We start from the raw sequence: 14,908 nt of genomic DNA, 5'->3' as shown, positions 1-14,908 counted from the left end.
GGTTAGTGTGTGTGTGTGTGTGTGTGTGTGTGCGCGCGCGCGCGCGCGCAGTCAACCTCAGGTGTTTCTCAGCAGCCAGCCACCTCGTTGTTGGAGATACTCTGTCTTGCTGGGACTTTGCTCACCATGGTTAGGCTAGGCTGGCCAGCCAGGAATTCCCAGGGATCTTCCTGCCTTCACCTCTCTGGGACTGGGATTGTAAGCATGTGCGCACACTACCATGCCCGACTTCTCAGGAGTGCTGTAGGCTGTACTCATGTTTGCTGAGCTATCTCTCAATCTGTCTTTTCTTTTAGGGGATGGGTTGTTGGGTTGCTTTGTTTTGGTTTTTTTGAGACAGGTTTTTCTGTGTAGCCTCAACTATCCTGGAACTCACTCTTTAGACCAGGCTGGCCTAGAACTCATGGATCTGCCTGCCTCTGCCTCCCTGGTGCTGGGATAAGAGGCATGCACCACTGTACCTAAGGAGTTTGTCTGAGAATAGAACTGAGTGAGTAGCCAGCATTTCCCAGAGTTTAAAACAGCGCTCCCTCTTACCTGTTCTCAAAGGTCATGTCTTCAGGGAGTCTGTCTCCGCCCTGTTTTCCTACTGCGTAGTACTTACCCAAGTCTATAATTAACTCCCGAATGTGTTTATAAACATTGTCTGCTTCCCTCTTCAAATGACAGTCCACACAGGGACCGAGTGGCTCATTTATGCCCGTAGCAGTGCCCATACTTAGCTTGCTAAATGGCTGTTGGGTACATGATGAAGGCTGATGAATCTAAAGGGCTGAAGAACCAGGGAGTGCATTTCTTTTCCCTTACAAGAGGGCTCACTCTCCCATTCCCTGCTATGTGTTGCCTGGCACACATAAGGTTCAGGGCTCACACCGAGGAAGCCCACGGCACAGGGTTTTGGAGTTGGCAGTAAAGACACGTTTGGAAAGCCTACACTGTGAGTTTGAGTCTAAGCTCCAGAGCTGGATGTGACAGCACATGCCCGTGACCATCCAGTGGTCAGGAGTCTGAGGCAAGAGGATCCTGAGTTCCAGCCTGGGCTACCTAATAAGGGCCGACCTAGTCTCATCTCCCAGTCTCTAAAAGATCCAGGCGTTGATGGCTCAGCTGGTGACAATAGCTGTGTGGTGACTTGGTTTCAATCTTAGAACCCACAGAGAGGAAAGAGAAAAGCAGTTTCCCAAAGTTGTCCTCTGACCTCCATGTGTGTGCCACACACACACACACACACACACACACACACACACGAGCAATGAGCATGCACGCACACAAATCTAGGCTTCCAAGGCAAACTCCAAGGCCTGGTATACCCACTTTGACCTTGGGTAGGTTCTTTACCCTCGGATGCCTCCCATGTAGAATAGAAATAACAAAGGACCCATCTTATGGGTCTGTTGGAAGGACTAAAGAACCTTAGAAAATTCCAGTAAAAAGTATCGGGTCACATGAGGGTTACTAAAGCACACACCACCTTAGCAGTGTGTGATTAAGAGCAACCCCAGGCTTTCCATTTCATCATCTGATCCCCACAATGACCCTGGGAGGTCAAAAATCACTTCCACCCCGCAGATTGATACAGCGAGTCCCAGTGAGTGAAACTGAGTTTGTCCAAAGTCATCCATCCAACATCCAAGTGGCTGAGTCAGACCAAGAAGAGCTGTCCGTCTTTCCGGTTCTCCTGACGCATTTCTCTGTGTCTAGAAGCGAGAGTTCTCCAGAGTCTTCTTACCCACAAAAGCTGCAGCTGATTGGAGCACTTTCCTCTCTGGACCCTGTCTCTGTGCCTTGCAGCTTGGCCAGGAGCTGGCTGTCTGGCTTTTGTGACTAGGTTGTGTTTGCTCCAGTCACACTCATACTGTTAGGGACTGCCAAACTCCAGGAAGGGCATCAGTAGTGAGGCTCGGGATTAGGTGCATTGTATCTGCGCTCTCCCTCTGCTCCCACTTTGTCAGCCGCAGCCTCAGTCCCAGCACTAGTGCCTGCGCTTAGAAATCTTCTCTGGTGCCTGGCAGAGGTATATGCTTGCTGTTCCTGTGCGCCACCCCATGGACAATTCAGTTACTGCAACTTACAGTTGCTGCTAAACCAAAGTCTGGATTATAAGCAACTCCATAGAGTTGTTTGTTTGCCTGCTTGTTGTGTGTGTGTGCGCGCGCATATGTATCTGTGTGTGTGTCTGTCTCTGTGTATGTCTTTCTGTATGTATCTGTCTTTGTGTATCTGTGTGTATCAGTCTGTCTCTGTGTCTGTGTGTCTATTTGTGGTTCTGTGTGTCCTGGGTGTGTATCTGTGTCTCTGCATGTGTGTGGGCATCCCAGCTATAGGTCTCAGAACACTGCTCACTCCCGTTGCCACACCTTTGAACTGCTTTCTCAGAGTAAAGCCATCTTCGAGTGTGCAGACCAACCCCCAGCTCAGATTCCCCTTCCTATGTAAGGCATTCCTTGACATTCTTTCTGTGTTCCCACCGCACGGTGTAGCCACTCTGTGAAATCCAAGCTATAGATCCAAAAGAACATCCAAGCTAGTAAATCGGTATGCAACCTCTGTCCTGACTCAGAGGTCCTGAGTTTTGATCTTTGCCTGGCTTTAGAGGCTGCACCCTGGTGGGTCACATTGTGTGTCCCGTGGTGTCTTAGAAAAATCTGCACAAGTGGCCGATATTTACAACTGGAAATGCCATAGGAAGAAATATTCATTTATAGATGTCCTTTGATAGCTGGAACACTGCGGAAGACAGGCTCGGCAAGTGAGAGAGTGCTAACTGCTCATGTAGAGAGGACCTCAGTTGCCTTCCCATCATGGCTCTAGGTCCAGGGATCAGTGCCCTTTTTTGGCCTCTGGGTTCCTGCACATGTATGGTGCATATGAGCTCATGCAGTCAAACACATATACACTTAAATTAAGCTAATCGACAACAACAACAGTGAAACACATAAAACTGGTGGATTGTGGGTTACTGAGATTGTGGGTGCTTGCCACCAAACCTGACAACCTGAGCTTCATCCCTGGAACCCACGCAGTGGAAGGAGAGAACCCCTATGAGCTGTCCCTTGGCCTCCCTGTGTATGGCCAACACATACATATACAACCAATCAATCAAATCAATGTAAGGATAATTTTAATACCGGAAGATTTCGGCCAAAGAGATGGCCACGTAAGCCTGGTGCCCTAAGTTTGAACCTCAGAATCCACATAAGGAGAGAAAGAGAGAACCAGCTCCACACATCTCACACACAGGATGATAAATAAAAACATGGAAAGACCCTGGAGGATGACGGTCACGCATGCTGACACATCTGTACACTCAGTTACTTAGAAAGCTAAGGCAGTAAGACTGCTTGAGCCCAGGAGCCTTAAAAGTGACATCCTGGAAGCTGGAGGGATGGCTCAGAGGTTAAGAGCACTGTCTGCTCTTCCAGAGGTCCTGAGTTCAATTCCCAGCAACCACGTGGTGGCTCACAACCATCTGTAATGGGATCTGGTGCCCTCTTCTGGCCTGGAGGCATACATGCAGGCAGAAAGCTGTGTGATACATACATAATAAATAAATATTTAGAAAAGAGAGAGAACCTGGCTGCATACTTTCCTTAACCTTAAATACATAGTGAGACCCTGAAGGATGTGCATTGTCATAAGGCAGCCATTGGTTAGGGCTGGGTAGTGTTACCCCTCAGGTAGGCAGGTTGTCTAGTTAGCCACACTCTGCACTAGTCTTCAAACTGTGATCCAACTGCCTCTGCCTGTCAGGTCACCACAGCCAGCTCAGCAGATCTGAACTCTTATCAGTGGAGACATGGCCTCATGCTGTCCAGCCTGGGTGAACGCTCGACGTACTTAATGATGACCTTCGATTTCTGATTCTCCTGCCTGCATCTCCAGAGTTCCCCGGATCCCAGGCATGTATCAGCGTGCCTGGTTTACACAATGGTGGGGAATGAACTCCAGGACTCTGTTCGTGCTAGGCAAGCACTTTCATCCCAGCCTCAGACCTGAATTCTTAGCAATGCACCCCATGCAGTCTTCCATCCCTGCAGCTCCAACCGCAGGGACTCCGGGATCATTGTTGGTACCCTGTATTGTCTCATATCCCACATCCAACCTTCCATAAATCCCACCCCATCCAATACCTTCTAACTGTTCTCTTTTTCTGCTCTGAGCCCTACAATCTGATGCAGGCACCAGGACATGCCTGATAACTTTGGTGGAGCCGTTCCCAAGCCAGGGGTTCCAGTTTCTAAAGGATCCATGAGGGGTGGGACTCACCTGTGCAGCACCTACCCCGTCTGCTCCTGATGACTGTCACTGTTCCTTGATTCTGTCAGGCCCTTCATACAGGAAGGGCTCTTGGCTAAGTATGGCCCCAACACCGGCATAACCAGCTTCCCTTACCTCTTATGGTATAGCCTAGGCTAACCTTGAGTTTATAGCAATCCTCCTGTCTCCCAGATCCTGGCTTTGACTTGTTTGTTTTTCAAGACAGGGTTTCTCTGTATAGACCTGGCTATCCTTACTGAGCTCAGCTTGACCCTGGGCAAGGCACATGGTGCTGGAGCAACAGTGACTGGACAGCAGTCACGCCTACAGATCCTAGAACTTGGAGGTAAGGTAGTGTAGGTTTCTTCTCCTACCTCCAGCTTCCCCAGCTGAACAGAGAGCCCTGCCCCCATTACTGCCGAACAAGGCCCCTTCCTTTACCTTTCCAGAGTAGGCCTTTTGGGAGAGGAGGTGGTGGATGACCTGGAGTCTACAGAGTCTCTCCTGAAAGACACAAAACTGGAGATGATGCTGTCTTGTAGGCTGACAACCACATTGCTTTGCTGGGAGGGGAAACCCTGGAGCAAGGCTGGCCGGGCAGAGGAGGAGGGAGCCTGCCTGGGCTGCAGCTGCCAGGGAAAGAGAGGCTCCAAGGTACCCCACTAGTCCCTCATGCACCCACCTCTACCTGACAGAACAATACAAGGGAGGAAACAGATGTCTGCAGGAAGGCCACCTGGATGCAACCCTGTAACTCTGAATTATTCTAATGAGAGCCCTCAGCAGGCCCTTCTCTCTGCTGTCGAGGCAGGCTCTGGCCTGGGTGCCCCGGCAGGTACATGTATCTAAAGTTGGAGAGACTAAGATGGCCTTCGGAAGTTGGGGGAAGCATACACACAGGCTTGGGAGGAAGTAGGAGAGTTGAGTTTAGTTGGCAAGCAGGAACAGTAGGGGACAAGATCAGGTATGTGCTGTGCCCAAAGTCTTATCAGAAAGCAGTGTCCACGGCTAGAGAGATGGCTCAGTGGTTAAGAGCACTGACTGCTTGTCCAGAGATCCTGAGTTCAATTCCCAGCACCCACATGGTGGCTCACAACCATGTGGATGGGATCTGATGCCCTCTATATATTGCCTATATATTGGATAAGTAAATTAAATAAATAAATACATCTTTAAAAAGAAAAAAAGGGAAGTTATGTAAAGAGCAGTGTGGTAGGGGGACTGGGCTGGGTGACCTCGGTGGTAGGGGGCTTGCCTGGCATGTGTAAGGCCCTAGGGTCTATCCCCAGCACTGTGGAGAGAGGCAACAAGGGGCAGGAAGAGAGGAAAGAGAAGGCAGGAAGAAAAAGGGAGATGGGAGATGGAGAAGGGGAGGGGAGAGGGAGAGGAGAGGGGGAGATGCCAAGCCTGGTGGCCTGAGTTTGGTACCCTGAACCCACATGGTAGGAGACAGATTTGACTTCTACAAGTTGTCCCCTGACCTCCACACACACTTTTTTTTTTCCATTGAGGCATTTAGAAGATTTTGAAGGTATGTGTCTGGATCGTGACTGTGTTTACCACAAACCTATTAATTGTCTGGTGGCCAAACGTAAACCCCAACAAGTTAGAAGATTTCCCAGCTACAGAGACTAAGAGAGATTTAGCTACTTTTTGAAAAAAAAAAAAAGTTTTGAAATGGGGGCTCACTATGTCACCCAGGGCAGAACTCCAAGTTCTCTCAAGCTATCCTCCTGCCTCAGCTTCCCCTACGGCTTATCTATATGCCCACCAAATCTTTAATCTACCATAATAAACATGACATTTGTGTCCTATCCAAGACACACATGCTTTGAGGAGCACCTAGCTAGGGTGGGCAAAAGGGGTGGGCATGGGGTTGAGACCATCCCGTTCTGTTCCTCTCCACAGAGGCACAGATCCAGCCCCACTCCCACATAAAAACTGTGGGATCTGGAAAGTCCTTAGTCCCAGGATCCTCTGCTTCCTGGTGGCTTAACACAAATGCTGAGTAAGTAGTGATCAATCACTTCTCTTCTCAATGGACAAACAAAGTCCAGGCATGCTCCACCCCTCAGACCTGATGAAGGTGGGATGTGGGCTGGTTGCCAGGCAACATCACTGCCCAGACTGACCACAAACCCATGATCTCCCGCTCCCCCCACACACTTGAGTGCTGTGTTTATGGCTGCGTGTGCCGCTGTGCCTGGCTTCTGTGACCTCTCAAAGCTGAGCAATGGCAGGGCTGCATGGCTGGCATGCTTCCCATCTCTTTACTGTTCTGGGTGACACTGGGGCCATGCAAATCAGTCAGATTGAGCCCAGAACCTCAGGGTGAGCGCCGGAGGAGATACTAACATTTACCTACGGGGCTGTCTTCAAGAAATTCTCCAAACAGCTGCTGGGGAAAGATGTGACAAGTACGAGCCCCTTCTCTCCAGCCCAAGAAAGAAGTACCTGGCTTTGTGCTCTCCTCCTCCTTTCTTCCTTGGTGGAGAAAGGCCTGCTTCTGGTTTCCAGTCTGAACAGCTGAGTCCTTTCTCTTTCTTCTTTGCTTTTTCTCTTTCTTCTCTTTCTCCTTTGCTGCTTCTAGGAGAGTCTGAAAGTGAAATTGTAGCAATACTCAGCAACTTTACAACACAGAGCTGTGTGACTTTGGTCCCTGGGGAACACAGGACTAGGACAGGGGGACAGCTGCATGCATGCCCATCACACGCATGCATGCACCCACATGTGCACTATACACACATGCACATACACAGGAATGCACTGCACACACATGTGCATGCACACACAGAGACACAGATAGAACATGTACACCTTACATGGAATACAGCGGCATACTCAGCTATGCAGAGTCGGGCAATGTGCACGTATATGCACACAAACAGAATATAGAGATACATACACTAAAACTTACATGCTACATATAGATCTCATATCTGCACACACAACACTGTGAACTCCATGATTCTGAGGGCACATGCCATTTAGTGAATAACTCAACGGCATAAGCTGAGCGCCTACCACCAGCCAGGCATGGTCTCTCTCATATACAGGGAGGAAGCCCCATCTCCTATTGGTCTTGCCCCCTCTCACCCAGCAGCCGCTTCCAGTTTTTAATGAGGACTTTGGCCAAGGACACCACCTCCTTGTCTGAGCAGTGCTTGCGAACTCCATTGACGGCGACTCCGATCCTGGTGGTCTGCGAGGGAAGGATGAAGAGAGCAGCCCCAGCTCAACCATCGCTTCCCTCCAATCTAGACCTCTCCAGGGTCCTTGCCCTGACCCCCACAGAGGACATCACCTTGATCATCCATCCTAGAACTATGCTCACTCTGACCGCTACCCTGCCTGAGACTCAAGCCTACACAGATAGGCAATGTTGGTAGGAAGCTGGGTTGGCGTGAGTGTTGGCTGTACCGAGGACCCTGTACCATTCTCAGTCCACTAGATGCCTTGGGAGAAAGTCGAGACTTAGACCTACCTCTGGCTGCCACATCTTAGATCTGTGTTTGTTCTGTGTGGCCAGAAATCTCTAGTAAAGTTTGGGGGGTTGTGGGAAATCTAAGGAAGATTCGAAAGCAGGAGGACTCCTCCCTCTCCCTGGGTCATGAGCCTCTTACATCTATCTCACAGGCTTTGGCTAAAAATCCAAGGAAAGCAAAGTTCTTTCTCCCTAAACTCAAGGACCCTGAGCCTGGAAAAGAAGCTACCCTCAAGAGACGTTCCCAGTACCCTCACCCCCAGAAGTCTCCTCCATCCCCAGAAACCTCCATGAGGTCTTTCCCTCCCACAGAGCAACTACTTCAAGAGCCCTTTCTCCCACCTGTAGCAGCTGGATGGACATCTGGCAACTGTTCAGCTTCTGCAGAAGGTCCAGGGCCCCTTCCTGCGGGAAGTCCCAAGAAAAACACTGAGACAAAGATGTGGCTCTGCCCCCTCCCCCACAATGAGCGCTCCTGGACAAGCAGACAAATGTGTGGTCCAAGGACAGGGGTGGCTTTCCTTGAAAGGAGATGGGGAAAGGCTCTAGCCCCAGACCAGTTGGCTAGTGGCACCTCCCATCACTTCCCCTTCTCTTTCTCCCTGCCTCACTTTCTGCCCTGCAGGTCGCTGCCCAGCCTGTGTCCAGTCTGAGCTTACTGCTGGATACTTGAAGCTTCCATGCCTCCTATTTCTGTGCACCTCTTTCCCTCTCCTACTGTGAGCTTCCAGGGGTAAGGACTAGGGCTTTTTGCTTATTTTGTTCAATGTGGGAGGATCTCACTGCGTTGCCTGGGCTAGCTTAGAACTCTCACATCCTCCTGCTTCAAAGTCCCAAGCTGCTGTTACTGCACCTGGCCCTTTCCAGATTTTAGATCTGTGTTATTGAGGTATTATAGGCACCCGGTAAGCCACATGTACTGTTGTGTGATTATATAAACCTTTTTTCTTGTGTGTTTGTGTGTGTGTATCTCACCCTAGTATATGTGTTCACGTGTGTGTGGTGGCCAGAGGTTGGCATCTGTCTTTCTCCAGCATTCTCCACCCTATGTTTTGAACATGGTCTTTCAATTAATCCCAGAGATGGTTAATCTGGACAGTTCGAGTTAATTGGCTTGCTCTGGGGAACCCTTGTCTCTACCTCCAACACTGGCTAAGAGTACAGTCAGCTGATAGGTGCTGGGCATGGAAGTCCAGTCTTCAAACAGGCACAGCTAATTATGTGTGTGCATATGATAATTTAAACATTTTATTTCAAATGTATGTTTTGTCTACATGCATGTATGTGCACCACATGCATACCGGAACCTATGGAGGTCAGAACAGGGCACTAGACTCCCCTGGAACTGGAATTATGCACGGTTAGGAGCTATCGAGTGGGTTCTGGGAACTGAACTGGGGTCTTCTATAAGACCAGCTAGTGCTCTTAATCATTGAGTCATTTCTCCAGCCATATGTTTTATATGTGCATGTGAATGCAGAATGTCATGTCCCCTACAGCTGGAATCACAGGTGGTTGTTGTTAGGACCTCAATAAAACATTAAGACCTAGACGTAATGTTAAGGCCTAGGTAAAGTGTTAAGGCCTGGGTAATTGTTACCTGGCTAGTCTGCCCTTATAAGGAAGCTTTCTCATACATTTCTGCTGATACTAGGAAATGTTCTCTCTCTCTCTTTCTCTCTCTCTCTCTCTCTTAAAGATTTATTTACTTTGTGAGTACACTGTAGCTGTCTCCAGACACATCAGAAGAGGACATCAGATCTCATTACAGATGGTTATGAGCCATCATGTGGTTGCTGGGAATTGAACTCAGGACCTCTGGAAGAGCAGTCAGTGCTCTTAACCGCTGAGCTATTTCTCCAGCCCCACTAGGAAACTTTCTAATGCCAAGATTGGTCACATATTCTCTTATGTTCTATGCCCTTAGAAAACAGTCATGATAGAATTCAATAGAACTGTTTTGCACAGTTACCCACAATAAGTTTGGATCTGGACCAACCACCCAACAGCACTTCCTGCACCTGTGTATGAGCTTTTATGGCATTGGCCTTTATAAGCTGCCCCTGAGATGGGCCCCAACATAAGAGACACCTGCACCATTATACGTAACTATTAGGCTTTTTCCAACATCTTAGTGAGGCTGCAGTGGTCTACACCACTCTCTGAGCTTCGCCATACCGCCCAAAGACGACAAGAAGAAAGATGCCGGAAAGTCAGCCAAAACAGACAAAGACCCAGTAAATAAATCTGGTGGCAGGGCCAGAAAGAAGTAGTCCAAAGGCAAAGTTTGGGACAAGCTGAACAATCTCGTCCTGTTTGACAAAGCTACATAAAATAAACTTTGTAAGGAAGTTCCCAACTATAAGTTTATCACTCCAGCCGTGGTCTCTGAGAGACTGAGGATCCAGGGTTCCTTGGCCAGGGCAGCCCTTCAGGAGCAGTAAAGGTCTTATCAAGCTGGCTTCAAAGCACAGAGCCCAAGTCATTTACGCCAGGAACACAAAGGATGGAGATGCCCCAGCTGCTGGTGAAGATGCTTGAACAGGTTCAATCAGCTGTACATTTGGGAAAATAAAACTTTATTGAATCAAAAAAAAAAAAAAAGTAACTATTTGGAATAAGTCTTCCATTTTGAGTAGTGGTCCAGTAACACTTAAGTTCCCAAGACCTCCCTGGGAACTGACATCTTACTTGACAGAAAGAGACATGTATGTGGGCAACTGACATCCTGGTAGACAAGTTAGGACATGGATGTTAGACAAGGCAAGTCCCTGCCATAGGTGGATGCCTCAGCCAATGGGAGCAGATGCCTGTACAACAAAGACATGTTCCTAAGGAAACCTCCTGTCCCCAAACCAGGGTCAGTCAAATAACTTGGCACAGATGGCGATGGATTTGGGGCTCAAAAACCCTGTAGGATCTTAACTCGGAGTCATGGTTAAGTTCCCAAATTTGGACCTTGGCCCTGGTCAACCAGTCCTGGGGCTAAATAAACTATCCCTGTCTGTCTGAGATCCGTGTCCGTGTGGTTTGTGAGGTGATTCCTGGATCCTAACAGTTGTGAGCTGCCCAATGTGGGTGTGAGAAACTGAACCCTAATTCCCTGAAGTGCAGTATATATTCTTAATGTCTGAGCCATCTCTCCATCTCTAACCAGTGGGCCATCTCTCCAACTCTAACCATGGTGCTATCTCTCCAGCTCTAACCACTGGGCCATCTCTCCATCTCTAACTATTTTTGTTTTTGGTTTAGTTTGGTTTTCTTCTGGAGGACAACATTTCTCTGTGTAGCTCTGGCTGTCCTGGAACTCACTCTGTAGACCAGGTTGGCCTCTGCCTATGAAGTGCTGGGATTAAAGGTGTGTCCCAGCCTGGCTCCTGAGTTGGCGCTATAAAAATATTTTAAAATACTAATCATATTTTCCTCCACTTATTTACCTTGTGGGGAAAGCAGATCATGTGCCTACCAAGGTGCATGTGTGGAGGTCAGAGGGCACTGACTGGAGCTGGTTCTCTCCTTCCACTGTGGGTTCCAGAGGTCAAACTCAGGTCACTGGGCTTAGCAGTACCTTTATGTACTAACCCATCTCCCTAGTCGGCCTCTGGTTTTTTTTTTTTTTTTTTTTTTGGTTTTTCAAGACAGGAGTTTTCTCTGTGCAACAGAGCCCTGGCCAACCATCCTGGAAAGAGAACTCAGTTCCCATCACCCATACGGTGGCTCACAGCCACCTGTAACTCCAGTTCCAAGGGATCCAACACCCTCTTTCGGTCTCCTCAGGGACCAGGTCTGTGGTACCCAGGCATAATATACATTCAGGCAAAAGTCCCATACACAAAGGATAAAAAAAAAAATTACTGATTTTAAAGAACAAATGAAGTAGGAAGCAGAATGGGGGGAGAAAGAAGGAAGCTTGGAGTTGAAAATCTGCCTGCCAGGTCCTAAACACACCTTCATCCATCTTAGCCTTCTCCTTCCTGGTACCTGCTTCACAGATACCAGAGAGCTCCATTACCCCTCAGCTTCGTGGCTAAGATCAAGTTCGGCGACTAGAAGCCAGCCCTGGCTATCTTGAGATTAATTCCCTGAGTGACATGAACGATGTCCTCTATGTCCCTTGTCTGGTTCCAGCTACCAGCCTCCCCTTGCCAGGCCCTGGATCACATCCTGTGAGCTACCCTCTGCCGGTCCTTAGGCTCCCTCAGCACTGAGGTTCATTGTGCTCCCAGAATGAGCGGCAGACAGGGCTCTATGTGAACTCGTAGGCGTACACCACCATGTTCAATGTTAACCAAGGGCTTTCCTGTGTGCTGGGAATGTTCCTAAGGCCTTGACCTGCACTGGCTTCTCACAAGAAGATGGGAAGGTAGTTCAGTCAGAAGATTGTTTGCTTATCACGCACAAAGCTTACATGCCAGCCCCAACACCATATAAACCAGGTGGGGGTTCACAACTGGAAACGCAGCTCTTGGGAGGTAGAGGCAAGAAGAGCAGGAGTTCCAGGTCATTCTCACTTAACGTTTGAGGCAGGCGTACTGTAGATAAGACCTTGTCTCAAAAACAGGTACAGCTGGAGGGATGGCTCAGCAGTTAAGAGCACTGACTGCTCTTCCAGAGGTCCTGAGTTCAATTCACCAGCAACCACATGGTGGCTCACAACCACCTGTCATGGGATCTGATGCCCTCTTCTGGTGTGTCTGAAGACAGCCATGGTGTACTCCTATAAATAGACAATTCTTAAAAAGAAAACAAAGCACCCACTTCTCAGAAGGCCCTGGGGAAGTGGGTGCTATTTATAATTCCACTATTACAGGATTATCGACCCATTTCACAGAAGAGGAAACCAAGAGACTTTGGAAAGGGCCAGTCTGGAACAAATACTGGGTTTGGAGCTTCACATACTGTTTCAAGACACAGATCTACCAATATGGACACAGTCTTGGATCCCAGCAGAGCAAGGAGAGTCACACACTGGTGCAGACTGATCCTCAGGGAGAGAACCCTGATTCATCGTGTCTGCACGTTTCTGTGAAATGAATACTGTCTCAGTGATGACTCTCAGGCTACTTACGTGCTTTTCCTGAGCTGGGTTTTCTTTTACAGTTACATGTTGTAGGTGTGTGCATACATGCACATGTCAAAGCCCACACATGTGGAGGAGGTAAGAAGATGGCTCATGGGAGTCAGGTGTCTCCTTTCACCACAGATTGGTTTGGTTTAGGTTGGGTTTTTTTTTTTTCTTTTCTTTAAAGTATTTTAGTATTTAAAGTACTTTAATGTATTTATTATATATGAATACAATGTTGCCGTCTTCAGACACACCAGAAGAGGGCATCAGATCCCATGACAGATGGTTGTGAGTCACCATGTGGTTGCTGGGATTTGAACTCAGGACCTCTGGAAGAGCAGTCAGTGCTCTTAACCACTGAGCCATCTCTCTAGCCCAAGGTTGGGTTGTTAAGAGAAAACAGGGTTTCTCTATGTGGTCCTGGCTGTCCTGGAACTCACTCTGTAAATCAGGCTGGTCTTGAACTCACAGAGATTCACCTGCATCTGCCTCCCAGGACCTGGAATTAAAGGTGTGTGCCACCATGAACCCAGTTCACCAGGGGTTCTAAATTCAGTTCAACAGACTTAGTGCCAAGCACCTTTACCTGCCAAACCATCTTGGTTTTTTTTTGTTGTTGTTGTTGTTGGTGGTGTTGGTGTTGTTGTTGTTTTTGGACAATCTCTGATCCCTAATAGTGTGGGGGACAGTACTGGCAGGGGAGACCCTGTACCGGGAGTTCTTTCTAATTATAAGCATATTGTTTTTTTAATGTCTATGTTTAACAGTTTGCAAAGTTCCTGAAAATTCCCTAGTCATTATGCAGTTCAGTGCACGTTTCTGAATAACTGGGCCGTACTGGAACGTAACATTCATGGGCCCGTGTTGTAGACGGGTTCATAAAGCTGTGTGCCAACCTTGCTGTGTGGCTAACAGTCTCTCTAGTGCTGGCATGGGGTAGCGGAGATGCAGCCTGAGCCGCTCTGTGCCTCTTTGTCCCTGTGTGGACTATACAAAGGTCACGAGCCTGTTGGCTTTGCATTCCCCAGGGAAGCCATGCTGTTGGCTTTTGGAGCGTCCTTTTGCCTTAACCGTCAGAGCACACACAGCGTGACTGCCATGCCTGTCCTGTTAGTGTACGGAGCCACGTCCCACAAGCAAATAGACGCTGCTGCTTGCTGGGAGCAGCGTGTGGCGCTGTTGATGTATTATTCGTGTACATATGGCTGGTGTGTGTTTGTGTGTGTGTGTGTCCTGCAAGCTGTGTAGTTGGTGTGTGCTCAGGGAATCTGACACAGCCCTAAGTCCTTGAATAAACAAGTTCTAGCCCTGTGCTGCTACGTGGAGGTTCTGTCTTATTGCAGGAAGTATGCCTTCTTGGACTAACCACCAGTGGGCGGGTCCACTTTCACTCTCAGTGCTGGCCCGCCTTCCTCCGGCAGAAGGCCAGAGCTCTGTGCCTACCCAAACCCTGCAAGAGTCCAGGCGCAGACTCCAGACACAGCTGTGCCCTGTGAGGACCCTGTGGCCAGCCATGCAGTTGACAATCCTGGCACTACTCGGGATCCCATCCCCAAGAGGCACTATTTCCTCTTCCCATTTCGCAGAAGAGGAAACTGAGGTCCAAAGGAGAGTAGAATAGCTAGCCCAGGGATGCAAAAGGACCAAGAGGGAAGCCATAGCAGGCCCCTTAATCTTTTCAACCTGGCTGTCTTCCCTGGAACCTCCTGAGTTTCCTCCTACCTCTAATGTTTCTCACCCAAGAGCTCTCTGGCTTCCTTTACTGGCCCAGGTCTGGGGTGAGCAAGGGGCTAGACTTAGACAATCTGTCTACCTGAAATACCATGCAGTTTGGGGTTCTTAGCTGGGGGAGTGTCCTGTGATTTGAGGTTAGGTTTTGCTGGCCACATTGGGGAAAGCCTAGTGCAGCTCAGTCGGGGCTGGGAGCTGAGGGAAGGTGTGAGGCATCTTTTTACTTTACCTCCAGCCCTAACTCACTTCCCAACCCTCTCTACTGCGCCTCCTCCTGCCGCCACGTTCTCCTCCTCCCCCACCGCCCCCAAACAACCCATCATCTTACAACCAAGGAAACCGCAGGCTCTCACGATTGTACCAACACCACC

At 48.9% G+C, this 14,908-nt stretch overlaps 1 protein-coding gene across 1 annotated transcript in view; it reads right to left on the bottom strand.

Moving 5' to 3' along the window:
- The window catches only part of TCEA3 (transcription elongation factor A3), a 28,642-nt gene that overhangs the window by 12,511 nt on the left and 1,223 nt on the right, over positions 1 to 14,908 (bottom strand). The window contains exons 2-5 of the mRNA XM_080921147.1: positions 8,084 to 8,146; positions 7,354 to 7,459; positions 6,712 to 6,853; positions 4,699 to 4,761 (exon numbers count right to left, since the gene is read on the bottom strand). Coding sequence (XP_080777273.1) covers positions 4,699 to 4,761; positions 6,712 to 6,853; positions 7,354 to 7,459; positions 8,084 to 8,146 — 374 coding nt within the window. The remainder of the gene's footprint in view (positions 1 to 4,698; positions 4,762 to 6,711; positions 6,854 to 7,353; positions 7,460 to 8,083; positions 8,147 to 14,908) is intronic.

This window comes from Micromys minutus, assembly GCF_963924665.1.
Source record: "Micromys minutus genome assembly, chromosome: 9".
Lineage (NCBI taxonomy): Eukaryota > Metazoa > Chordata > Mammalia > Rodentia > Muridae > Micromys > Micromys minutus.
This window is presented reverse-complemented; position numbering and strand designations above follow the sequence as displayed.